The sequence below is a fragment of the Xyrauchen texanus genome, chromosome 48 (genome assembly GCF_025860055.1).
Source record: "Xyrauchen texanus isolate HMW12.3.18 chromosome 48, RBS_HiC_50CHRs, whole genome shotgun sequence".
Lineage (NCBI taxonomy): Eukaryota > Metazoa > Chordata > Actinopteri > Cypriniformes > Catostomidae > Xyrauchen > Xyrauchen texanus.
Genome location: NC_068323.1, coordinates 1,231,962 through 1,259,929, shown reverse-complemented (window position 1 = coordinate 1,259,929; position 27,968 = coordinate 1,231,962). Strand labels below are relative to the sequence as shown.

General features: G+C 40.3%; 1 protein-coding gene across 1 annotated transcript; it reads right to left on the bottom strand.

The window, feature by feature from the left end:
* Positions 1-1,866: 1,866 nt before the first annotated feature.
* Positions 1,867-27,968, bottom strand: LOC127639815 (voltage-dependent calcium channel subunit alpha-2/delta-2-like). Its single transcript, XM_052122067.1, is given in 38 exon segments — positions 1,867-4,689; positions 4,860-4,942; positions 5,075-5,184; positions 6,260-6,389; positions 6,551-6,606; positions 6,706-6,758; positions 6,866-7,018; positions 7,900-7,971; positions 8,087-8,134; positions 8,219-8,310; positions 8,709-8,807; positions 9,129-9,232; positions 9,591-9,653; positions 9,736-9,826; positions 10,938-11,035; positions 11,131-11,191; positions 11,305-11,381; positions 11,483-11,544; positions 11,845-11,916; positions 12,229-12,300; positions 12,421-12,495; positions 12,590-12,664; positions 12,744-12,821; positions 12,925-13,014; positions 15,800-15,849; positions 16,034-16,112; positions 17,531-17,641; positions 17,717-17,878; positions 17,993-18,092; positions 18,166-18,216; positions 18,408-18,465; positions 18,843-18,974; positions 19,054-19,177; positions 19,682-19,726; positions 21,005-21,064; positions 21,189-21,305; positions 21,661-21,742; positions 27,721-27,968. Coding segments are annotated over 38 exon segments (3,300 nt in total). The 5' UTR covers positions 27,834-27,968; the 3' UTR covers positions 1,867-4,587.

The window sequence follows — 27,968 nt, the reverse complement described above, 5'->3', positions numbered from 1 at the left end:
CATGTGGCAGGAGTGTCAACTACTCGTCGCAGTGAGCAACGTTCATCGTTTAGTCTTTCTGTTGGTGTGCATGAAAACATGTTTATGGAAATCATGTCATTTCTTCTGCAAATATCAAGCTGGGATGTGTGCTAGTTCTTGCTTGAATAGGGAGGATTAATTAATTATAATTTATTTATGTATTTATTTGTCTTATAACCAATGTTATATTGAGTGAGTTATTTACAGTAATTGGTTTTGTTGTTGATAGTACACATTTTGAATTTAATAATCCTAACTTAAACCATGAAATTGCCAACCACAAAACCAGTCCACTCTTTTAAGGCACCTTAAAAGAGTGGACTGGTTTTCCTTAAGTTAGACACTCAATAGAAAAGGGAAACACATTCAGGGTCAGAGAGAGTAATTATAGAGAGTACTGAGAGTAATTGATGACATATAACCCAAATTACAAAAAAGTTGGGACAGTAAGGAAAATGTTAATAAAACAAAAAGGAGGGCCTGGGTAGCTCAGCGAGTAAAGAAGCTAACTGCCACATCTGGAGTCGCGAGTTCAAATTCAGGGCGTGCTGAGTGACACCAGCCAGGTCTTCTAAGCAACCAAATTGGCCCGGTTGCTAGGGAGGGTACAGTCATATGGGGTAAGCTCCTCGTGGTCACTATAATGTGGTTCTCGCTCTTGGTGTGACGCGAGCAAAACCTTTCACACCTGAAAGAGCAAACCTAAAGGAACACATGAGAATTCCCACTGGAGAGAAGCCTTTCAAGTGTTCACACTGTAAAAAGAGATTTACTCGGTCAGGAACCCTGAAAGTACATGAGAGGATCCACATTGGAGAGAAGCCGTACCACTGCCCTCCTTGAGGAGTCTCACTCAAGTAGGTTTACTACTGGGTCATCTGAAAAATCATCATCCAAAGTAGTCACGGTGAACAACTTTCATCTTCTGATTCTTTTGGAGTTTCTTCCAAAAGAGTGTTACCATGTTTAAAGTTTGTTCTTGTTCAAATTAAAATGTAGAGGTCACTGTATCAGTTCAGTGAACTAGCGTTTTGATATGACAGTTTTGTGAGGTTAATTCAGTTTTGTTAATGGTATATGCATAAAACATGAAAATGATTTGCCAATTGGTTATGAAAATAATTTTTTTCCTTTGAATAATTTTTTTTCTTAATTTTTATACATTTACATAATTGTATATATTTCATACATTTACTCAAGGAAATGTTTCATGTTTTCTGAATGTTTAGATGTTTTTTTTACTGGAAAACAAGACCAAAAAAGCGTATTTTTCTTTCCATGCAATTCATTTCAGTTAAAATTACTTTTGCCAATTCGCTTTTACATGATGTAAATTTGAGTTTAAGGTAAACATAGATTGTTGTGGAAACACCCAGCTAGCACAACTCCATTGTCAAAATTTTGCAAAGTGTGTAACAGTGTTCAAATTTCATGTACTTAATACAGCTTATATTGGGGTGTTACCATCGTCAAATGTTTTTTCCATGTACATTTTCAAATTAAAGCATTTACCTTTACAGCAGTATATATGCAAATATAAGCCTCCGATGTTGTCTTTTCTATTTCTTAATTCACAGTTCTAAATTCAAATCATGAGTCAATTACATCTAAATAAATATTAGGAGTGAGCTTGTATTTTTGCAGGTAGGTAACCTACAAATATGTTATGAAACTACTCGTAAATACTGCAATACAGTTTTTTGAGAAGTTATGTGATATGATCTATCGCGAGGTAAATGTTTCACCTCAGAATCCTGCTAAGTCTTGAGTGTGCGCTGCGCTAGTGAACGGTAAAATAAACCACACAGAGTTGACATCAAATATGAATGTCTTTAATATGTCTTTATCTCACTAATTCTCTTATAAACATTTTCCAGAAGTGAATGGCACAATATGATACAAAGTTAGCCTTTCTTGATAGAGTTAATTGAGCCATTTGTACAAAATGATGTGATATGGAAGACTGTGGAAAGGGGGGAAACCCTTTCACAAAGATAACAAACATCCGCAGAACAACGGATTGAAAAACTAAAAATAATTAAAACATTCCTACACGTCATTAAAATTCAGTGTAACACAGGGCTTTTTACATAAAGACAACAGTGTAAATACTCTTAATCACATTAAATAATACTTTATAAATGCTCAAAGCTCATAAAATACAAATACTAAGCCAATATTCAAAGACAAGCTTGAACCAAAGTCATCAAATGGAAGCGGCTCAAATACTGATTCATGCTCTTCTTTAGACGATATCAGGTGTGCTCGATGCATTTCAATGTAATCGACAGAATTCAAAGTATTGCTGAAGCCATTACGATAACGAAACACATCACGTGAAACCTTTTAGTCCAATTCAGAGCTTGATAATAAACAGGAACATTGCTTTAAAAATATTGGTCCAGTTTGATTTGAAAGTACCGTTGTTTCAGAAGCATCAGCTGCCATGAAATCACCAACCGAATGCTTCAATACACTTCATTGAATTAAAAATCTTTTGATTGATTTGTGTTTAAATGCTTGAAATTAGACTTGTAGACGAATAGGATTCATTTGTGCTTTTGATAACTTAACTATTATCATAAAATGTGGGAAATAGTAATAATAAAAATAAGTAGGTGTGTCCAAACGATTGACTGGTTGTATAATTTTTTTTCCTAAATGGACCTTTAAAATGTTTATTATGTAAGCAACAAAACAACTGCGATAAAAAAAACATTTCCATCAAACTTAAGCAAGAAAACTGAAAATCTACACTTGAAACATTTTGCAAGCAACTTACATACTGTCTCTCAAATCAAATAATTAAATAAATCAAAAGTATTTTGATAACATCTATGGACTCAATAGAAAACATTAAGTCATTGTGTCTTGGTCAAACGTTTGTAAACGCTCGTGTCGAGAGTGATTTTTCCCAGCATGCATCAGTCTGGCGAACTGTCTTGCATTCCGATTCATTAAAACACACTGAAGTAGTTCAAGTCCATGTGCAATAATCATATTTACATCAGAAAAGATAAAACAATTAAACAATAGTGCCTTTGTATAGAACATGTGAAACCAACACTCGACACCGAAGGACATGCTCGGGCGAATCTTGAGAAGAAAAGTCAGAATTTCACCTATAAATCAATACAAATAAATATAAAATGTAATTTTGTATAAAGAAAATGGAGCCCATTTAATAACAATTCCATTTTTTTGCTTCGTGATATTTTTTTTAAATAAAATACTCTAATATAATGATTTTTTTAATGATTAAAATGAGCATAAATTCAATGTAAAACTATTACATTACAAAAAACATGAATACGTAGTTTTTTATTTAGCATTACGTGGCCAGCATTTGTGGTATAATGCCGATAACCACAAAAAAAACAGTGAGACACTTATAATGGAAGTGAACGGGGCCAGTCCATAAATGTTAAAATACACACCATTTCAAAAGTACAGCCACAAGACGTAAACATCATATGTGTTAACACAGTTTTAGTGCAATATACTGTAATCGCTTCCAGTCTTAAATTTACCTGTTTAATGTTAAATACAATATTACAGTTTCGTAGTCGTGACGACATAATGCCTGTAAATCATGTAGGTAATGCATCACACTAAAATCACGTTAACATGTTTAATATTTACATCTTGTGTCTTTTCTTTTGAAACAGTATTTTAACGTTTAGCTACATACGTACTTCCATTGTAAGTGCCTCAATGTTACCGTGAATTTTGCGTTTTTTAATTTTTTTTAAATAAACAAGCCCAAAATGCTGCTGATTGAGCAAAATGTCTACTGTCACAATGCAAAACAAATGAATAAAAATAGTTATTGTCCAAAAAATCTTCATTTTCATTTGGCAAAATACGATTTCTTATTTTGTTCTTTTGATTTCGGGGTGAAATATGAAATATTCCTTTACAGGTTTCGTGCGATTCACCCTTACACTGTAAACCAAAGACACTTCCAGCTATCGTTCAGTCCCGTGTCTTTTTCAAGCATTCTCTCGGGGTCACGTACATGTCCAGTGCTTTGGATAGTCCATTCGGACAAGTGCGCCAAGGCACTATTGGGTAACAAACCAAGCAGCGATATTTATGCACATTATATGCCCATAAAACATTCGACAAAGCGCTAAATCCAAATGAAATCGAAATGTTCTTTTTTCCCTCCTGAAGAAAGCAGTTAGCAATGAATCAACCTCCTCTACCGGCAAAGAAGCTTAAATAAATAGTTGCCCGTGTCCAGTAATTGTCTGGGATTGGCGTGAAATCCAGAGTGAGGCAACACTAAATAAAAACGCACAAAGTGAGATTGTGATAATAAGCATTAAATCTTTGCTCTTCCTTGTTTGTAAAAACATCGTGTCCCGTCCTGTTTCTGGATTTGGCAAGATCTGCACAATGTCTGCATTAGAAAGACACGATTATCCCATCATGCTCTGCTCTGTACCGGCACACAGCAGGAATGCTCCTGACCTCGAACTGGAGAGCAGGAAAACCAGGAACATACCAGGAGAGATCCGGACGGTCACACGGATGAGACACACAGAAGCAGTGAGACAGAAGTTAAGATCGTAGAACGAGGTAAAGCAACGTTAACTGAATCCAGAGAAGAAATCTGATTGGACAGTGCGCAGAGCGAGCGGCGCCACACTCCGATGCGTTTTCCTGCAGGAACAAGACGGAAAGATCAATAATCTTCACAGCATTTATTCAACATTGTCAAAATACTATTGTTTATTTCCTGTTAGTTATTAATGTAAATATCTGCGCATCTTATCGTTGACTCGTTGTGCACGACACCACATAGATTCGTGTGTTTTAATGAGCCGTTTTACCTCAGTATTGTAGTCGAAGCATTTGTCGGGTCCTTTCCTGTAGCGAGCAGAATTCAACACCTCACACGGGTTCTCTGCTTGAGCTGAGGAATAAGCGTTAAGGGAACGCCACGAGCTGTCAGTCATGTCAATCAATCAACAGTTAAGACCAAAAGGACCTGAAGGAAAGCAGTCTCGGTTGCTCTGTTAGCAGTGATTATGGGATGTAAGGATACACATTGTTCTGACAGGAAGTAGTTTCTCAATCTCACAGGAGCTGCAGGGCAGAGTCTCGGCCACCACAAATAAGAGATTTGTGTTCTCAATCCGCTTGGCATGAAACAACCTGACAGAGAGAGAGAGAGAGAGAGAGAGAGAGAGAGTGAGAGAGAGAGAGAGAGAGAGAGAGAGACACAGAGAGAGAGAGAGAGAGAGAGAGCAAATTGCATACTTTATGCAATTTGTTGTTTCCATTTTAAAAATAAAAAAATAAAAAATAAAAATAAATAAATAGGTATGAATACATTTTAGCCTTACTCCTAAAATAAAATGTTTGCACATTTAAAATAACTTTATACCGTTCTTAATTTATATAATATCATATATAATATACTTTATTTATGCATATATATTGTTACATTTTTAGAATGAAAGACTACTTAATTTAATAATATTTTTTCTGCTAAAAGAATAAACATTTGCTTTTGTAGAATAAAATTATTTAATTGTTTTGTACATTTTTGATCAGTGCATTAATACTTAATGATTAGTGCTGAAATATTTCATAATTAAAAAATACTTAATTAAATAATTTTTACCCTTACTCGTAAAAGATACATTTATTTAATTTTTTTTGGCATTTTCAGAATAACATTTATTTATTTATTTACTGACTTTTTTAATAATAAATATTAACACACACACACACAAACAGTCGAACACACACAAACAGACGCACACACACACACAAACAGACGCAGACACATACACACACACACGCACACACAAACAGACGCACACATACACACAAAAATAGACACACACACACACAAACAGACGCACACATACACACACAACACACACACAGACAGACGCACACACACACAAACAGACGCAGACACATACACACACACACGCACACACAAACAGACGCACACACACACACACAAACAGATGCACACACACACACACACACACACACAAACAGATGCACACACACACACACACACACACAAATAGACACACACACACACACACAAACAGACGCACACACACACACACAAACAGATGCACACACACACACACACACACACAAACAGACGCACACACACACAAACAGACGCACACACACACACAAACAGACGCACACATACACACACACACAAACAGATGCACACACACACACACACACACACACACACCTGGAGCAGTTCCCGCAGTCCTGCAGTATGTTGAATGAGTTGGTGTTGTTGGTGAAGTAAAACTGACTGTTAACCGTCACACAACTGCTGCTGCTTCCTTTACTGTCAGAAAAAATCTCCGCAAACACATCTACAAAACACACAGACATCAGATCCTGACCTTTGACCCTTTATAATGACACTGAATCTACAAACCAGATACATCTGAAACATGTCGGATATTGGATAAGATCTATGAAATATGCACACGATGTAGAAAATATAAAACTTTGCAATCATATAAACACAGACCTGCAGTGAACCAGCTGCTGTAGATGAGTCCATACAAGAACTGCTGCAGAACAGACCTGAGAGAGAACACTTTGAATTTAGCACACATGAATAACATTATTGAGAGAAGACATATGACAAATGATGCACTGAAATAACAAATGTCTCAGTCTCACCATGCCGCTGCTGACGTCCACCACGCCAGACTGACAAAATCAGTAATGGAAGGCTGAAATACACAAAATATAGAGAGAAAACGACTTTAACCCTGAATATTTCATCACTGTATCCAAATGAAACCTCACATCTGGATTGAATGAATCAGTTCTTTCTCACCACGTAGAATGGTCTGTGTGCGGCTCCCGTGTGGCTGCTGGCCGTCGGTTCACATGCAGTCTGGTACTGAAAGGTCTGATGACGAGCGTAGATTGAGTTGTTATAGAGGGCGAACATCAGATACGGGTCCACCTCGCCGAAGAACAGACCCACCTGACACAGACAGACACTTTCAACACTTGATTCTCGTCTTCATTTTATTTCCTCTAAAAGGAATCGAATGTGAAAATGCTTTAACTACAAAAGATATTGAGATTAATCATGACCATTCATCGGATTAATCGCAATTAATCGCATATCAATATTTGTCGAGAAAGGCCCAGAATAAAAATAATTCAATATTTAATGAATAAAGCATTGATTAAAAATCATAAAAAATTGGCTCTAGAAGGCAACGTATTATTTAGTATTATTTGCAGTTGAATATGTAAATCTTTCTGGAATAATTTGATAAAAGTTGAGTCATAAACACAGAGTTTTGGTCACTGTGTCAAGTTTAACATAATTTGAAACTTATGGGGTTCTGGGTATTTCCGCGAGAATTAACGCTGACTATCACCGCTGGAGTCGTGAGTTTGAATCCAGGGTGTGCTGAGTGACTCCAGTCAGGTCTCCTAAGCAACCAAATTGGGCCGGTTGCTAGGGAGGGTAGAGTCACATGGGGTAACCTCCTCGTGGTGGTGATTAGTGGTTCTCTCAATGGGGCGTGTGGTGAGTTGTGTGTGGACGATGTCCACATGCTGTGAGTCTATGCGGTGTCGTGCACAACGAGTCACGTGATCAGATGCGCCGATTGACGGTCTCAGAAGCGCCGACAACTGAGACTCGTCCTCTGCCACCCAGATTGAGGCGAGTAACTGCGCCACCACGAGGACCTGCTAAGTAGTGAGAATTGGGCATTCCAACATTGGGGAGGAAAGGGGATAAAACGTAAGTGTGGTTGCCATTGTTGCCTGTGAAGCTGTAGTTGTGTTTACTGCCCCCTGCTGAAAACACAAAAGTGCTACTTCGAGCTTGATACTTCGAGTGTTTACCTTCTTCCAGTGATCTCTCTGATTGGACATCACCAGAAATCCACCGTCATCAATCAGATAACAGAGTAAATCCTGCAACAAACACACCTCATCATCATCATCATCATCATCATCATCAGCACTAATCGACGTGTTGAATAACATGTTTGTTGCGTGTGTCGAGTTCTGTGTGTGCGTGTTTTCTTACGTCGCTGTTCACTTCACAGTCCATCTCGCAGGATCTCGACGGTCCACACTGCACACAAACATCTCATCACAACGACAAATAGTGTAGAGTATTCTCATTTCCAGAAGCTACTGTTAGAAATCAGTGTTGTACCTTCTGTGAGGCCTGTCTGCTGTCCGAGACGTTACTGGCGAGGATCTTGAACTTGTCGACCCACGCCTCTAAATCCAGTTTAACACCAACAACTGACCACAGACACAGAAACACAAGATAAACAGCATGAAACAGAGAGAACGTCCCGACCAAAAGCAGAACACAGAAGGACAGAACCGGACTACCGTACGCTGAATTGATCTGTCTGTAGAGTCAGTAACTTAAAAAACACAAAGATGTGTATTTTTATATCTGGAGAAAAATGCACCTGTGTTTCAGGAAGGAAACACACACACACACTCTCTCTCTCACACACACACACACACACACACACACACACACACACACACACACTCTCTCACACACACACACACACTCTCTCTCTCACACACACACACACACACACACACACACACACACACACACACACACACACACACACTCTCTCTCACACACACACACACTCTCTCTCTCACACACACACACACACCTGCAGGTTTCATGGTTTTTCCTCCGATTGTGACCTCAACAGCGGTGGTGACGAGAATTCCCACCGTACCGTTTTCAGAGATCAACAGATCATCCATCGCTTGATGAGAAAATGAAAGATCAGCTGAACGTTATTTACTCTTTGAACAGGTGAATATCACACAAACATGTCTGCATTTCTTTTGATGACTTATTTAATTTAAGTGCACTCTATAATGAGCCTAATTTACATAGAAAGGACATTTTACGCTGAAAAGGTTGACAATTGCTGGTTTTCCATACATGTGTTTTTATGCAAATTTTGGGATATCACAAAAAACAAAATGCACATAAAAAAACCCTGATATTTTTTATGCTTTTTATTGCAAACGCTTCATAATCATATTAGCACGTGTGATTTATGATAATGACGAGGACTCACAGGTGCGTGTCGGCGCTCTGAACATGTAACCCTTGTTATCCAGACTGCGACGATAGAAGTTTGAATTCAGAGGCTCGGGGTCTTCATCCCATGATTCAGCAGCCCTGAAACACACAACAGAACGATCAACATCGTCACAACACAATACACTTCACATTTGATGAAAATGTCCTTTCAATCCTGACAGTTTTTGAAATGCACAAGAGGGCAATCCCTAACACACACTGGATTAGATATTTGATTAAGTTATTTAAACATATTTCTTTTTCTAAAAACATCATGTCTTGCAGTACTATTTGTTGTTGTTATATTTTCATTTGTGTCTTTTAATATCGTCATTATCGTCATATTCCATCGTTTCCATCTCATCTTCGTTATTGTGATCAGAACTACTGTTGGTTTTGATTTTAATGAGTAATTTCATTGACAACAATAACACTGTCGACTACAGCTGTCACTCACATATTGGGGTAAACACGTGTGACGCCTCCATTGGTGGATGCAAACAGCGCCAGGAACCCATACCTGCAGACGTTACATTCATCCAATCAACAGCTGAACCTGTAATATTCATCTATAAACTGCGTTCAGATGCGTCTGATCTTACGTGTTCAGGTCTTTATTCTGCCAGACCCGTGTGGCGAGCAGCCAGAGGATCCCAGAGTCCAGAATCAGATTATGAATCAGACCCTGATCACCTGAGTCAAACACAAACATTCAATCACAAGCTTTTCACAATCATGGATATAGATGTTTCATGTGGACAATAGTTTTCAATAAAATAATCCTTACATTTCAGATGATGAGATGATATAAAATGCTTTTTATGCTTGTTATCAGCGCTGTAATATTTCATTATCAAATATTACTTCTTTGCCACTGTAATATTTAATTAATATGCAATATTTTGTTATCTTTGCTGAAATATTATCAAATGTTGATATCAGTATTGATATTTAATCATCTGTGCTGTAAAATTTACTGATAATTTCTGTAATATTTAATGATCAATGCTGAAATATTTCATAATTAAATATGTCACTATAAATGCTGAAATTGCTTGTTACCAGCACTGATATTTAATGAGCAGTTCTGTAATATTTATTGATCAGTGCTGAATATGTAATGATCAGTGCGTTAATATTTAATGAGCAGTTCTGTAATATTTAATTATCAATGCTGTAATATTTAATTATCAATGCTGTAATATTTAACGATCAATACTGCAATATGTAATGATCAGTGCGTTAATATTTAATGAGCAGTTCTGTAATATTTAATTATCAATGCTGTAATATTTAACGATCAATACTGCAATATGTAATGATCAGTGTGTTAATATATAAGGAGCAGTTCTGTAATATTTAATGAGCAGTTCTGTAATATTTAATTATCAATGCTGTAATATTTAACGATCAATACTGCAATATGTAATGATCAGTGTGTTAATATATAAGGAGCAGTTCTGTAATATTTAATGAGCAGTTCTGTAATATTTAATTATCAATGCTGTAATTTTTAACGATCAGTGCTGCAGTATGTAATGATCAGTGCTTTAATATTTCATTATAATCAATTAAATATTTCAGTATAAATGCTGCAATACTTTGTTACCAGTGTTAATATTAAATTATCTGTGCTGCAATATTTATTGAGCGGTCATGTAATATTTAATAATTAGTGCTATAATATAAAATGATCAATAATGTCATATTAAAATGAATACTGTAATATTTAACAATCTGCTGTAATATGTAATTCATTTGTAATGTATTGTGTTCCTCAGGTCTGCAGGTGACCGTTACTCACAGTCTTCAGATTCAGGTGTGATCTCCACCATCAGAGACAGAAAATCAGCCAGAAACTGTGTGTTATTCTCCGCCAACTGCAGACGCTTGCAGTATTCCCTACAGACACAGAGACAGACCACACGTATATTTACAGTAAAACACTCATGATAACTACAACATTTAGAAAATTATTTTTATATTTATGTGTGTACCTGGGAGCTAGAAACACATGACCCGCAGACACAAAAGAGTTTGGCAGCAGAGACTGTAGATCTGTGACAAGAGAACAAGAAATTAAGGAGAAGATAGATTTAGTGCTAAATGTGTCGATCTGTTCTTCTCCTCACAGACATGAAATCGTCCTTGTGTATTTAGTAAACACTCACACTGCAGTTGTAGCATGACATCACTGAGATCAGCCTGGATGTAATATTCACAGTACGGCGGCAGTACCAGTCCCAGACTTTAGGGGGCACACATGAGAAATATGACATTAAAAACATCAAACTGTGAGTTTAGCATGTTAAAAGTCAAAGGTGATGATCTGATCGGATCAAGTCATACCTGTAATCTGTGTTGTTAATGGGAGTCCATGCATACATCCGCACGACTTCATCAATGTAGCGCTGCAAGAAGTTGTGAGATTTATATAGTGTGCAAGATTAGGATAAGTGAATCCCAAATCATAGTACACTGAAAATACTGTAGCACGTCACACGTCACAAGTGCAGGGAAGTCATTTGGATGTTTAACAGAATTTCAACAACGGCATCAGTTATTTTTGGGGCTTAGTATAAATGTAGATCTTGTAATCTGTAATCTGCCATTTTTAGAAAGTCATGTCCTACATATCAGACATGTCCTAGTTTCATATGACACTTTAAGAGCACGCACGCATGCACACACACACACACACACTCAGTTACCTCGTCCATTGATTTAACAAGAGTTTTGATGGTCATTTCCCCCGATCTGCCATCAATCATTTGCCGTCGAATCTGTCAGGGAAAGTGTTGAGATGTTAAAGTATAGTCTCTGGGCTTCTGCTGGATTAAGATAAATTATTTGTTTCAGATTAAGACAAATTATATCAGCCGCCCCTGAAAACAGCTGCAAGCTTCATATTTCACAGGATAAATAAAGTCAGTGATGTCGCCCACATTCAAAGAATGATTCATGTATCACAAACACAGAAAGTGAACATGAGAGTTCAGTCGAGGCGAAACACAACTTGTTAGTTTTTAAAACACAATTAACCATATAATGTCCAAGACCTTCCCAGGCATTTGTGATTGTGAGTGTGTTTGTACCTCTTGTTTACTGCTGTCTTCTACTTCTGCGTCCAGGAAGTCCAGAGTTACTGGTTCAGGCAGATCCTCGTCCTACAGAGAGAAAAAATATTGAAAAAAACCCTACAATACAGTAGACTGGAACATTCCTTTATGTTGTCAGTTAAAGCAGTTTAAATCAGCTGTCTGAATGTGTGTGTATCATTCTCACACCTGAGGCTGCAGGTTTGGATGCAGCAGCACGTATCCATTGGGGTCAATGGCAAAGATGTAGCCGTTAGGACCCAGCTACACACACACAGAGAGAGAGAGAGACAGTGATAATGTTTTCTTTTTCTAATAGTTAAATTGGTAAAACACTGCTGTGAAAATGAGACTTCACCTTGTATTGTGGTGCGAGACTCTTCAGCTCATCCAGATGAACATCAACCCCCATCACACCGAGAATCAGCTGATTCTGAACACACAAACCGAGCAGATGTTATTGATCTGTTATATCCATCTGATGTGATGATCCATCATTGATCGTGTGTTACCTGAGAGTTTCCATCGACCGTGAGATTAAAAACAGGTATCGTACCAGTCACCACCAGACCAAGACCCTGAGAGTCAAACTCAACACACACACACTCATCTTACACAGTTTTCATCCTTCAGTTTGAAAAGAATCTCTTGTAATATTGACTAATATTCATAGATAGAGAAAATGCCTCTCACCAGAGCATCCTGATAGACGTTCGTCCACTGAACCTGTTTCGCACTCCTGCCCGCCAGAACCATTGGCCGACCCAACACGTCCAGATATTCCTGTCAAACACACACACACACACACACACACACACACACACACACACACACACACACACACACACACACACACAATTACCATCAATGTAACGCAGGTTTGAGTATTTCATCTTTCATTTAATACCTCATTTAATTGGCCTTTCCTCCTCGTGGCATTTGTAACCACCACAGCAGCCATGTGGTTACCAGCCCCTCACGGGTGTGAGGGGCTGGTAACCACTCCACCTTTTCAATTAACTACCACAAAACTACGATGCCAAGAACTTATTAAGCTTGTGCCGGAGGCACCGGGGGGACAGGCATCTATGATGTCTCCTGGCCAAACCCCATTTAGTGGAGCCAGGAGACTGAATTCATACCCTCTGGGCTCCTCCAGAAACAACAAAAAACACATTGGATGGGCACGTGGAATGTTAGAATGCTCACTGCAGAGGAGAGGCTGCCACTCCTCTATCGGGAGCTGGACCGGTACTGCCTGGATATCTGTGGTATTCAGGAGGTCCGGTGGACTGGCTCTGGCTCCTGCCAAAATGAGGGGTGGTCAGTCCTCTACTCAGGGCAGGAGACTGCCAAACAACAGGAAGTGGCTCTTCTTCTGAACAAAAGAATGAAGGGGGTGTGGGAGCATGGTGGTGAGGTCTGGGAAGCTGTAAGCCCCAGGATACTTTGGGTTCGACTTCCCATCAACCAGAGTCGAGGCGTGGTGGTCGTGGTTACTTATGCACCCACTGAAGACGAACATCCATGGAGGGATGCAGGCAAGACATATGCGTCAGATCTCCTGTCACAGGTGCTAGCTAAAGTGTTCCCTCGGGATAGAGTCATCTTGTTGCGTGATTTCAATGCTCGAGTTGGCCAGGATGCTAGCACCTGTTCTGGAGTGATTGGAAGGCATGGGCCAGATCAGCTCAATAACAACAGCAGGGGGCTACTAGATTTTTGTGCAGCCCATGGGCTTGTATCTACCAACACGCTGTTCCGGTGCTTCCACACCACGTAATGGATGCATGCCGGGTCCAAGCAAGAACATTTGCTGGAATACATAGTGAAGGAACAGCGGCTGCGGGCACATGTCCTTCACACCAGATCTGACCATTGACCATCGACTTGTCATCTGTAAGATGCACCTGCCATTCTTCCACTCCAGTAGTGGTGTACACCCAGGTCCCCATTCAAACCCTTAGTGGCATGGTCTCAGCTAGCTGTAGAAAGTTTTCATCATCAGAATTTCATCATCGCCTGCGACTGGGTTTGGCATCGTCCCCCAATCCTACAGATGTTGAGGGGAAATGGGTGAGGTTTAGGACTGTGGCTCATACAGCTGCAATGGCTGCTTTGGGGTACACGATCCAGACCTCCCCAAAGACCCTGGCTGACAGAGGAGGTGTTAAAGCTGGCTGAGAAAAAGCAACAGGCCCACTTTCATCAGCTACAGCATCCCACATCGGAGAATGAGGAAACTTACCGCAGACTTCACTCTGAGGTTCAGAGAGCCGTGAGGCACTGCAAGGATAGGTGGTGGTCGAGGGTTGCTGAGGAGATGGAGATCACAAATTGCTCTTAATAACATCAAAAAGTAACCTGCAGTGCCACACCTATTACCATCATTAGGGGAAAGAACGGTCATCCAATCTTCAACCCCCAGGAACAGGTATGCAGATTTGCTGAGCATTTCTGTGAGGTCCTGGGGGAGGGAAAATCCCTCAGCCAGGAAAATAACGTGGGACAAAGTGGGGATGAACCTGCCGAGGCTGCGGTGCCTCAAATATTGTAGGAAGAAGTCACCCCTTGTGAGGGGTTGGTTGGGGTCTTTAAGAAGGGGGACCACACAGACTGTAACAACTACAGGGGCATCTCACTCCTCAGTGTGCCGGGAAAGGTCCTGGCAAGGATTATTCAATATCGCCTCACTAGGCATGCTTAGGAGAGGCTTGTGGAGCCCCAATGCAGTTTCAGGAATGGGCAGTCCTGCACAGATGCCAGAAAAACCAGGAATTCCAAAAAAACCTACATCTCTGCTTTATTGACCTGGTCAAGGCCTATGCTACCATCAGTGAGCTCCTTCGGCAGGAAAGGCTGCATTGGCTAGGCCAAGTAGCTGCATGCCCAGCCAACGCATGCCTAAACAGCTTTTGTTCAGCTGAATAGAGGGGGCTAAACGGGCGCAGCACGGGCTGGAGAGGAGATGGAGTGATGTGGTACAGGAGGATGTGGAGCTGAGTGGACTTGCCGCTGACTGGTACCAACGGTGTCAAGATCGGCCTCTGTGGAGGAGGCTCGTGAAGGATGCTACTGGGCAGTTGGAAGTATTCGCCCTCCAACAACAACAGAGGGCGGAGGAGAGACGCTCACAACAACGAGCGGAGCACCGGATGGCTAAAGCTCAGTAAGTTTGCACAGTAGGGGTGCACAGGTGGTCCATCAGCCAGTCGTCTCAGTCAGTCGACCCATGGCATCTGGGCTTGCCCCATGACCTCCTGCCAGCGGGCTTTCGACCACTTCACGTGGCCTCAAGGTGCACATAGCCTGGCACAAGCGTCGTGGTGATGTCACCACCACTTAGTGGTGAATGGTGGTTGTTGTTGTTGTTATGTGTGTGTGTTTAAGTTTGTGTGTATGTGTGTGTGTGTGTGTTTGTGAGAGAGTGAGAGTGTGTGTATGTGTGTGTTTATGTTTGTGTGTATGTGCGTGTGTGTTTGTGAGAGAGTGAGAGTGTGTGTATGTGTGTGTGTGTGTTTATGTTTGTGTGTGTGAATGTGTGTCTGTGTATGTTTGCGTGACTCACCTGGGTGTTGATCCGTATTGCACAGATGGAGCGGATCTCATAATAGTATCCTGCCGAGAGAGACAGACAGACACACAGAGAGAGAGAGACAGTAAGTGAATTGTCACATATAATGACTGTATTATTTAAACACTGTATAAATTCACTCGATCATCACAGTTTGAGCTTGTTTATCACTCATATTTTTAAAGCTAGCCACATTTTAAAAGGAAAAATCCCGCCGTGTAATTTTACCCTTATTAGCACATGCGATCCACTGCAGAGGAGTGACATCATAATTGTGCTGCCCCACAGAGAACGTGAAGACACGGACCTGCAGAGAGACACATCCAACAATTACTGCAGGAAATTACACAGTAAAGCAGCTGTTCCACTGGAGAAACGGATAATTACTGTATGAGGAACAAAGACTTCCAGAGACATTGGACTGGAGAACACGAGAGCCGGCAGACACTGAATACTGATTATAGATCATATGTAGAGTTGCAGCAATGACTTTCCACTTATTTGTGATTACTTGATAGATCTAATTATTGTTCAATTATCATCTGATGGCAGTTATTTGATCAACCATGATTATTTGAGATGACCGCACTTCATATATTGCAATAATTATTTTTAATCGATTTTAGCACATTTAGGCAAATCTAGAAATGTTTTCTGCGTTTTCTTTTTCTGGTGTTATTGTGCTTGTGGGTTTAATCAAAGAACTTTAAAATCGTGTTTTAAACTGAAGAAATTAGGACATAAATATTTTACTATTGCATAATATTAAATAATATTATAATATAATGTAAGGATTAAGGTGGTTGATATAATGCATATATTTAGTGTCATTGATTATATAAAAAATTATGTGTAAAAATATTCATGCATTTAATAATGCCCCCTGGCAAATTCCATAATAAAGATATGGAAATAAATCAAACAATATATTGAATTATATAGCCACTTTATTCTCTGAATTATTATATTATACAGTATATTTAATATTTATTTTGATTATTATACTGTATATTGAATTATTGAATCAGACAAACAGACAAGTGCTGAGTGGTTGCTAGGGTGTTGTAACTAATTACAGGGTGTTGCTAGGGTTATCTGGCTTTTTTTTTAGGATCTTCAGGCGGGCTGCTGGGTGGTTGCTATGCAGTTGTTAGGATGCTCTAGGTGGTTGCTAGGTAGTTGCTAAGGTGTTGTAGGTGGTCGCTTGGTGATTGCTAGGCAGTTACTCGGGTGCTCTGAGTGGTTGCTAGAGCATTGCTAGGTAGTTTTTAGGGTGTTCTGGGTGGTCGCTCATAGTTGCTATGCAGTTGCTAGGGTGCTCTGGGTGGTGGCTAGGCAGTTGCTAGGGTGTTCTGGGTGGTCGCTAGGTGTTCTTGTATGGCTAGAGATGTTACAGTACTCTGAGTGGTTGCTAGGCAGTTGCTAGGGTGTTGCAGGTGGTCGCTTGTTGATTGCTAGGCAATTGCTAGGTAGTTTTTAGGGTGTTCTGGGTGGTCGCTCAGGTTTGTTAGGCAGTTGCAAGGGTACTCTGGGTGGTTGCTAGGAAGTTGTTAGGGTACTCAGGGTGGTTGCTAGGCAGTTGCTAGGGTGTTGTAGGTGGTCGATTGGTGATTGCAAGGCAGTTGCTAGGGTGCTCTGATTGGTTGCTAGGTAGTTGTAATCCATCCATCATGTCTATTCTAATAAAGGTGTTAGATGACGTTATACTGCTGGTGTGTTTCTGACCGTTTTATTGGGCCAGTTGTACTGCTCAAAGATGTCCTGAGCTCGGTCTTCTCCTCCATCAGTAAACAACATGATTATTTTATTACAGTTCGCTCGAGGTACATTCGTCTTCTGGGAAAGAGAGAAAAAGACAATTATAACTGTGAGAATGAGCTAATTACATTGTTGTGATGTGTTTCGACTCACGTTGAGCAGCTGGTTGAAGGCGAAATGAAAGCCGGATTTATAATCTGTTGTTCCTTTGGCTTGCATCTGCTGGATGGCTTCTTTAAAGATCTTCTTGTTACGAACGTTTGCCTGAACCAGATGCCGAAAACACGGCACCACCGCCTCCGCCTTCTCATTAAACTGACGGAGAAAAAAACAGATGATTGACATTTCAATTAGAAGTTATAATGACACTCGTTATCTATAATCCAAAACACATGCTGCGATCAGTGACTGCGGTGCAGCACAACTGACCCTGGCGACGTTGACGTAATCATCGTCAGAAAGCGTGTCGAGCATCTCGGCGACTGACGCTTTGATCAGTTTGAGAGTGAGACCGCTAACACTGCCGCTCCTGTGAGGAGAAACACGTTATGACTGTAATAAAAAACACAAAAATATATTTGAAAACAGTCACAGACACTCACACGTCCACGAGGATGACCATGTCTTTGGGTGAAGACGCTCCTTGAATATACCTGAGAAAAACAGCAACACAAGCCTCAGTTTCAAGATCAAAGTGTTCACGCGTGAATCTGAGCCTTTGTTAAGTCACTCCTCTAAAACATGCATTGACCAATCACAGCCTGGAAAGATATTTCCTGTTGCCCACATATAGAGAATCAATGAACACTAGAAAAGTTCAGAGAAAAGAGAGGAAGTTGTTTACCAGGGTCTCCGTGCGTACATCAGTACAGGTCAATCTTATCTGGCTCTCCATGGAGCCGCTACAGGAAAACATGTTTTTAAATCAAGTGTTACATAATGTGAAGCTGTTTCAGCATTGATGTTTACTGTTTTATTTCAAATCAATACTCTTATCTTGCTGTTTGCATTCATCAAGTTTCAAATATAAAGAGAAAATAATGAAATTAGATAAAGTGCCTTCCATTTGTACAGGATTTAAATCAGTGAACTACCCCAAAATACTGTAGCTATAACCTTGTGCTTATTTAACAAATCATTTGTTAGCAGCGCTAACAGTGCTTCTGGACAGTGATGATGTACGGCTTCTCCTTTACATAGTAAAGTCTTAGCTTGTATACATTAACTGTATACATAACAGGATTTTGAATACAGTGGTATATGTCAGGTGACAGGTTACCTGGGTAATATCTCGTGACTCCTGTGGCGCTCCCAAACGCTTGCCAGAGCAGCGACGGGTCGTCTCTACTGTTCTCCATAAAAACTCTCTCTAATGCCTGAGTCCAGTTGAGCTCGTTCAGAATCACTGGAGCTACACATCAGAGACACACATGAAATCTCAGATATTGTGCTGTAATAACTGATGTAATAACATTAGTCTGGTGTCTCACCTCCTTTATAGATGTCCGTTGGGATCTGTACCGCCGTGTGAGAGTAATTCACATGGTTTTTAAAGTTTGGGTCGTAAACAAAATCCAACTTCAGCGACATTTGAGAATCAATGTCTTCACCGTCCTGTCGTGAGCAAACATTACACACAATCACAAATATTCAAATACACACACAAACATTTAATATAACGCCATCATTTTAGCTTGAGTCTGACCTTCAAAATCATTGTCATGTTCATTTATTTTACACACATAGAAAACATTACAGATTGAACAAGATTATTTCTTCATATTTTATTAAATGAGTGAGAAATATCATATAAATGTGTCAAACAAACAGTAAACACTCATGTAGATTCAGACGTTTTTTACTTTAATGTTTTAGTTACCAATATCCAAGCAGAAATGTTGTATGAAAGTGAATTTCCAGTAAACACAAAAGGAATGCATCATTTAATAATGTAATAGATTGGGTCCCTTCATTAAATGGGCCACATTTTTAATATAAAACCTACAATAATTATGAGATATGTTTGGCAACAAATCTGATCAAAATCTCTATGATTTGTAATATTCATCTAATAAACGTTTTTAATGTATGCAATAAAGTGATCCATTATTGACTCACATAGTCCATCTCTGCTTTAGAGTTATAATATTCAATATTCTCCTCCTGAAATAAACACACAGAAACACACAAATACAAAAATAAGATCCTTAAAAAATAATCATAATAAATGTAATTACCCAAAAATAGAGGTAGACCAATATATCGTTTTTTTAATTACCGATTAATCGCGTTGCATTTTAAAAATATCGGTTAGCGGCAAAAAACAAAACCGATCTGATCGTTGTTGTTTTTATTTGCTATATTTCAATCATTCATCATTGACAATGTATATATATATATATATATATTTTATTTTCTCCCCAATCTGGAACCCCCAATTCCCAATGCGCTCTAAGTCCTCGTGGTGGCGTAGTGACTCGCCTCGATCCGGGTGACGGAGGACGAATCTCAGTTGCCTCCGCGTCTGAGACGTCAATCCGCACATCTTATCACGTAACTTGTTGAGCGCGTTACCATGGAGATGTAGCACGTGTGGAGGCTTCACGCTATTCTCCACGACATCCACGCACAACTCACCACACGCCCCACCGAGAGCGAGAACCACATTATAGCGCCCACGAGGAGGTTACCCCATGTGACTCTACCCTCCCTAGCGACCGGGCAAATTTGGTTGCTAAGGAGACCTGCCTGGAGTCACTCAGCACGCTCTGGATTCAAACTCATGACTCCAGGTGTGATAGTCAGCGAATCCATATTCATCCTCGCTTCAATGCATATTTTGTTTTTTTGATTAGATAATCAAGTGTTAAATGCTAAATTGAAGCGATGCAAAGAAAAAATGTGACCTTATTCTTCATTTAACCTCATCTGTTGAAATATATATATATATATACACAACACAAATGTATTAAATAGCCTTCTTGACTATAGAGCACTATAGAGCCAAGTCTCAGTCATTCAAAATAAGAGAGTGTTTTGGCCTTTTTTTATGGTTGAAATTTGCATAAAATCTTTTTAATAAAATGTTATTTGATTTTGGTCGAACAATAAACTGCATGAGTGATTTATTATTTTATTTTGGGCTGCAAAGAAAGACAAAGTTTTTTTTTATTTCTTCTTCCGATTAATCGGTTTTCGACCACCTTAGTTATCGGTATCGGCCAAATCTACAATCGGTCGACCTGTAACCGGAAAACAACATTCAAACATCATCCACGCAATGAAAACATCTCATTTAATAAGTAAATCACTTTTATAAATGTCTTTTCACAATGTGTCCCAAACATTAAAATAACAAGCTGAAAATAACTAATTAATATAACATAAATAACAACATTATGATTTAGATTAAACGAGTGACGTCACAGCTGATAAACTGACCTTGAGTCCATCCTGCCAGTGATGATCTTTCTGCAGACGCTCCGCTTCACTCGCCAGTTTCTAATGGAAAACAAACCATCAACGTTCATGATAAACCAACAGTGTGAGTGTGTGTGTGTGTGTGTGTGTGTGTGTGTGTGTGTGTGTGTGTGTGTGTGTGTGTGTGTGTGTGTGTGTGTTTTACCTCAAGAGCTTTGCGTTTCTTGGCCAGCAGTCTCTCGATGTCTGTTGCGACATTCTCTACGATGTCTCGTGGGTTATTTCTGACCACACTGAACTGTCTTCTCTTCTCATTGTAGATCTACAACAACAACAAAACACACTGAAATTCAACAAACATCAGACCTGCACACTAAAGTCTGTAAAACAGAACAGTGCACTTCCTCTCAGCATTGACACACTAAAAATAGCCTCAGATTTCAGAGTTCCCTTCATGTTTTAACGAGTGTTTCTGCTGTACTCCAGCGGTTTGACAGACGACGCGCCTCATTAACCTGCATTAACTGCAGAACAACATGGATCATTACTGCAACATCACAAACACACACTCACTCACAGTTTCTACAGTATCATTACAATCTCTGTGACAGATTTCACATGTTTGACACACACACACACACACACACACACACACACACACACACACACAGTCTTACCCCTTTGAGTTGTTGAGCTCCGCTGATGTGCTGCAGGACTCTGTCAATCTCCTGTTCAATGCGTCGAGCCCAGTGCATGATCCTACACAACACACACACACACACACACACACACACACATGTTGGTGCAGCTATCCTTATGAGGACTCTCCATAGACATAATGATTTTTATACTGTATAAACTATAGATTCTATCCTCTAAACCTAACCCTACCCCTAAACCTAACCCTCACAGAAAACTTTCTGCATTTTTACATTTTCAATAAAACATTGTTTAGTATGATTTTTAAGCGATTTGAATTATGGGGACAATAGAAATGTCCTCATAAACCACATTTATAGCATAATACCCTTGTAATTACTAATTTGTAACCTAAAAAAATGTTCTCATAAACCACATAAACAAGCCCACACACACACACACACACACACACACACACATTAAACTCAGACTGTGATGTATATTTCACTAATTACAGTTTAATAACATTTTACTGCATTACTGTCACAATTACACACCATAAACACACAAAATCAATCAGTGTTATCATGAAACATCAGCGGATATCAAACCCTGCATGAGGTCTCAAATCATTCAAATTTTGACGAACTGGTCCTTTAAATTGGTTAATTTTATAATTAATTAATTTTAGTCCATTTTAATTGGACTAAAATGGCGAATTAATTTTAATTGTCAAAAATAAAAATTTCGCTGACGATAATGTGCAAACTGACGAAACGTGTCATACTGTAACAGACAACATTTTAATGAAATATTTAATCAAGCAACAATGTCAAGTTTTACAGTTTTTTGTTTAGTTATTATTATTTCATTTATTTTTGTAACGAAAATTTCATTTAAATTTGTTAATTTTATCATTCATTAATTTTGGAATTATCTTGAATAAAATTGTGAATACTTTTAGTAGCCAAAAATAATTTTGTTGACGATAATCTGCAAAATAACCAAATCGTTCAAAATTATTTTTACGTTTTCGTCATTATTTATTCATTGATTGTACTTTCAATTTCTTAATTTTATAATTCATTCATGTCAGTCAAATAATTGTAGTTGTAAAAAATATCAATATCACGTCCCCAGTAAGGTCTCCTTAGCAACCAAATTGGCCCGGTTGCTAGGGAGGGTAGAGTCACATGGGGTAACCTCCTCGTGGTCACCATAATGTGGTTCTCGCTCTCGGTGTGGCGTGTGGTGAGTTGTGCGTGGAGGCAGCAGATAATAGTGTAAAGCCTCCACATGCGCTACATCTCCGTGGAACGCACTCAACAAGTCACGTGATAAGATGCCCGTAATCACTACACCACCACGAGGACTTAGAGCGCTTTGGGAATTGGCCGTTCCAGATTGGTGATAAAAAAAACACAAACCAAAAAAACCTTTAATTATCAACATGACGTTTGTTTTCATCTTGTCTTCATTATAGTCAACAAACATTTTCATCATTCATTTTATTGACAGGATAAAAACTGACACTGAGTTTCAACGTGACTTTTGCAGTTCTTTGTGTTTACTGGATCATTTAAAAATAGATTTAAACGATTGAACTGTTTAGTGTATAGATGTCTCCAAACATCCGAGATCTGATTGTAGTTAAATGGTGAAGTGCTCAGAGAACAACGTCTGGCCAATGAAATATATAAACCACAACATCTAGAGAAACATCTTTCACTTCATAACTTTCTGTTACAGAAACCGTGTGTGCGGTTCAACCCGGCAGTCTGTTTCCACGACAACAGATCTGTATGTGACTGCAGCTCCATTATATTATATAAGTTCAGGATGTTTAACAGGTGTAACCTGAAGCTAATTCAATCTTACAGGATCACGAGAGGATCATAATTAATCATTCAGGTCGAGCATTTAATAATCACTCAAATGGTTAATTATGTTGTTGACATCTAATGGATGATTTGAGATGCATGAAATGTCAGTGACCGTATCGGTGTTGTGCATTCGCATTTCCTACAATTATTTCATCTGATTTGGCTGGTTTTGGAAGCAGATGATATCAGTAACAGTAAACCTGCTGTCAAAAGTACTAAAAAGTGTCCGTCTACTGTACACTAATGTGAGGACTGATGTCATTTGAATGGGTTTTTTTGGGAGTAATTATCAGGTATTAACAGCAAAACTGTCTATAATGGGACATTTTTGAAAAAGGGGTTTAAACAGCATGTTTAGCAGCATGTGTTACACAATATGTAGAGGTGAGATTGTATCAGGGTGTGTGTGTGTGTGTGTGTGTGTGTGTGTGTGTGTGTGCGTGTGTGTGTGTGTGTGTGTGTGTGTGTGTGTGTGTGTGTGTGTGTGTCTGTGTGTGTGTGTGTGTCAGAGTTATTCAGGCGATCTGATACACTCTCAACATCTAATCTGAGCATGCCCAGAGTCTCACACACACACACCGCTGACATCTTCCCTGCAGCCCATTACCTGACACACACACTCTCTGGAGAGAGAAAGGGAGAGAGATACATTGAAATAAGGGTCGCTTTGACCTATATTCTCTTTCACACACACATCAGAATTAAACTACAGACAGATACCGTAGATCCTTTACTATCACGTGCCAGATGAATATTAGTGATGGCCTGGATTTTGACACTCAATTACAATTTGAAATGTTGAAAAAACCTCACATGAAACGTTATGGAAATGAGTGTTACTTATGTGTAAATTGGTGTAATGCTGTAGAAATGTGCACGTTAATTATGTGTAATACTATAGAAATAAAAGCTTGTTCTCTTTTGTAAATTTCACCCATTATCGCTTCTGTTTGTTTAGAAATGTCAAATTTTCTTACATGTAATGTCGTAGAAATACTTTATTTTACATGTAATGCACCAGAAATGTTTCTGCTGTTGTGGAAATCAGTGTTCCCCTTCTGTCACTCACTCAACATTGTGTCGATGTAGTGACACTAAGGGTCGCCCTTGGGAGAACCAAACACCTCTGATCTTTGAGAAAAGGCCAATGGGAACTGGAGAGTGGAATTTGCATGCCACTCCTCCGGACATACGGGTATAAAAAGAGCTGGTATGCAACAACTAATTTAGATATTTTCTTTGGAGCCGAGCGGTTGTGTTTCATGGAGCTGAATTCCTCCGCAAATCCATTCACCTCTACAAAAGCTGTTAGATTTATGGCACATTACAGCGGCTTCTCAATCCTCTTGCACCAGCTAAGTTCAGAGAACGCCCCTGGTTGCTTCAGCAGCCTAAAAGAGTACATTCTTCCTCTAAAAGAGTATATTTCTCTTCTAGAAGAGTGGTATGGAGAGCACCTTTTTAAAGCACTTAAAAGGAAATCCCCCACGGAGCTACCATTCCCCAGCACGATCGTTTGCCCCAGCGAGTTCTGCAATGGGACCACCGGCTTGTCTCAGGTAGAGTTTGCGATCTCATTTGAGGCTTGCGAAGCGGATGAGCTTTCGATTTTCAGCATCAGAGAGTGGGCTGGTTCAGTCTGACATCATGCTTGCCCAGGCGGCTGCGAGTGTCAAGCTGGAGTGGATCCCTCCACCCTGCCCTGAAACCTTGCAGCTTTATGATTGGTTCCTGGGCCAGAGCGCTGCTCACGGCCATTCTCAACGTATCTCGACGACTGGCTGATTCTAGCTCACTCATGGGACTTGTTGTGTGCGCACAGGGACCTGGTGCTCAGGCACCTCAGCCGGCTGGGGCTTCAGGTCAACTGGGAAAAGAGCAAGCTCTCCCCGGTTCAGAGCATCTCTTTTCGCGGCTCAGTTAGACTCAGTCTCAATGATGGCGCGCCTTGCGAGTGAGCAAGCACACGCAGTTAGAACTGTCTGAGAGCATTCAGACAGAAAATGTCGGTCCCAGTGAAATTTTTTCAGAGGCTCCTGGTGCATATGGCATCCTCAGCGGCGGTCACACTGCTCAGGTTGATGCATTCAGCACTGGCTTCAGATTCGAGTCCCGAGATGGGTATGGCACCACGGCGCACATTGCGTGCTCTTCACGCCGGTCTGCCGCAGTCTGTTCAGCCCTTGAACTGACCTGGCATTTCTACGGGCAGGGGTTCACTTAGAGCAGGTCTCCAGGCACGTCGTGGTTACGATGGACACCTTCAAGCGTGGCTGAGGTGCCGTGTGCAATGGGCACGCAGCCGCCAGTCCTTGGACTGGTCCGCGACTGCGTTGGTTGCTGTCAGTATTGCTCACCCTGTGGAGACTTTTGCCATTGATCCAGAGCAAGCACGTGTTTGGAGGCATGTGCTCTCGTTGAATGTCGCAACTCGCCCGCCATCTCCTCCTCTGGAGTCAGCAGCGACTCAAGTCAGTGTGAGCCACTCATGTCCCAGGCAACCTCAACAGCACAGCAGACATGCTGTTGTGGCAGGTTACGCGCAGGGGAGAGTGAAGACTCCACCCCTAGATGGTCTAGCTGATTTGGATTTGATTCGGTCAAGCACAGGTGGACTTGTTCGCTTCCCAGGAATCCTCCCACTGCCCGCTCTGTAATGCCATGACCGAGGCTCCCCTCGACACAGACAAGCTGGCACACAGCTGGCCCATGGGTCTATGCAAGTATACGTTCCCCCAGTGAGCCTACTTGCAAAGACGTTGTGCAAGGTCAAGGAGGAAAAGGAGCAGGTCATCCTAGTAGCACCTTACTGACCCTTACTGACTTGGTTCTCTGACCTCACACTCCTCGCGACAGCACCCCACCTAGCGAATTCCCCTGAGGTGTTAGACACGATCACTCAGTCCAGGGCTCAATCTATGAGGTGTCTGTATGACTTGAAGTGGCATCTGTTTGATAAGTGGTGTTCTTCCCAACTCGAAGACACCCAGAGATGCGCAGTTGGATCTGTGCTTTCCTTCCTGCAGTAGAGGCTGGAGGGGTGGCTGTCCCCCTCCACCTTGAAGGTGTATGTAGCCACTATATCGGCACATCACAATGCAGTAGACGGTAAGTATTTAGGGAAGCACAACTTGATTATCAGTTTCCTGACAGGCGCTAGGAGGTTAATCACCCCCCAGATCGCATCTGATCTCCATGTGGGACCTCTCCGGTTTTTGGGGGCATTGGGGGAGGTTACATGCAGACTGATGCACCTGCTAGTATGCACACAGCAGCTTGCTTGCACCTGAATCACCAGTTCACGTAACACGGTTCAGCTGTTGTTGCATTTTTCTATAGGGACCTCTAGTGTCACTACATCGACACAACAACACAGCGTCGACACAACAGAAGGGGAACGTCTTGTTTACTGTCGTAACCTCCGTTCCCTGATGGAGTGAATGAGATGTTGCGTCCCTCATGCCACAACACTGTACTAGCCGCTGAAATGGCTGGACCTTGTCTCGGATCCTCAGCACAAAACCTGAATAAGAGTCGGCATTCCTTCTCCTTTTATACCCGTATGTCCGGGGGAGTGGCATGCAAATTCCCCTCGCCAATTCTCATTGGCCTTTTCTCAAAAGAATATACGTAATCGGGGCTCTCAACAGTGACCCCTAGTGTCACTACATCAACACAACTTCTTGTTCCCGCCATCAGGGAACAGAGGTTATGACAGTTACCAAGACGATATCCTACATGTAGCCTACTGTTATTTTTTGCGACTAATTTTGTTTGAAATGTGTTTTCTTGCAGTGTTGTGTAAACGAGGCCTCAAGTTTCTGCAATAATGTTGCAGAAACTTGTATTTATTTATTTATTTAGCATATAATGCAGTATAAATGTGTTTTGTTTTGTTTTTATAGTGTAATGCAACAGAAATTAGTATTTCTTACTTGAATGTTTCTTACTGTAGTGGAAATCAGTGTTTTCTTACATGTAATGTTGTATAAATTAATGTTATTATGTGTAATGCTGCAGAAACTTTTTTTTAAATATTTTTTTTTTACATGTAATGCACCAGAAATGATTGTTTTTGCTTACGTGAGAAAATTAGTCTGTCTTACATGTAATGCTGAGTAAATCTGATGGTTTCATCCGTGTATTTCTGTGCATACAAATGCTGTGGAAACGAGTTTATCCGTGTATTTCTTAATAAGTGAGTGTTTTTCTTACGTGTAATGCTGGGGGAACGTGAGCGCGTCCACTGCGGTCCATGATCCGCTGAAAATCACCACCACCATCATCATCATCATCATCATCAGACGCGCGTGAACACATCTCGCCATTTTCCATGAAAACACCGCAAACCAGCAGCGCAAATATCCTCACGGTAATCCAGCAGAGTGGAATATCCCCGTCTGACGCAGTATTAATCGCTCGTTTCGCGCCAGGAGTAAATATGAAGTGCAATGAGGAATGAA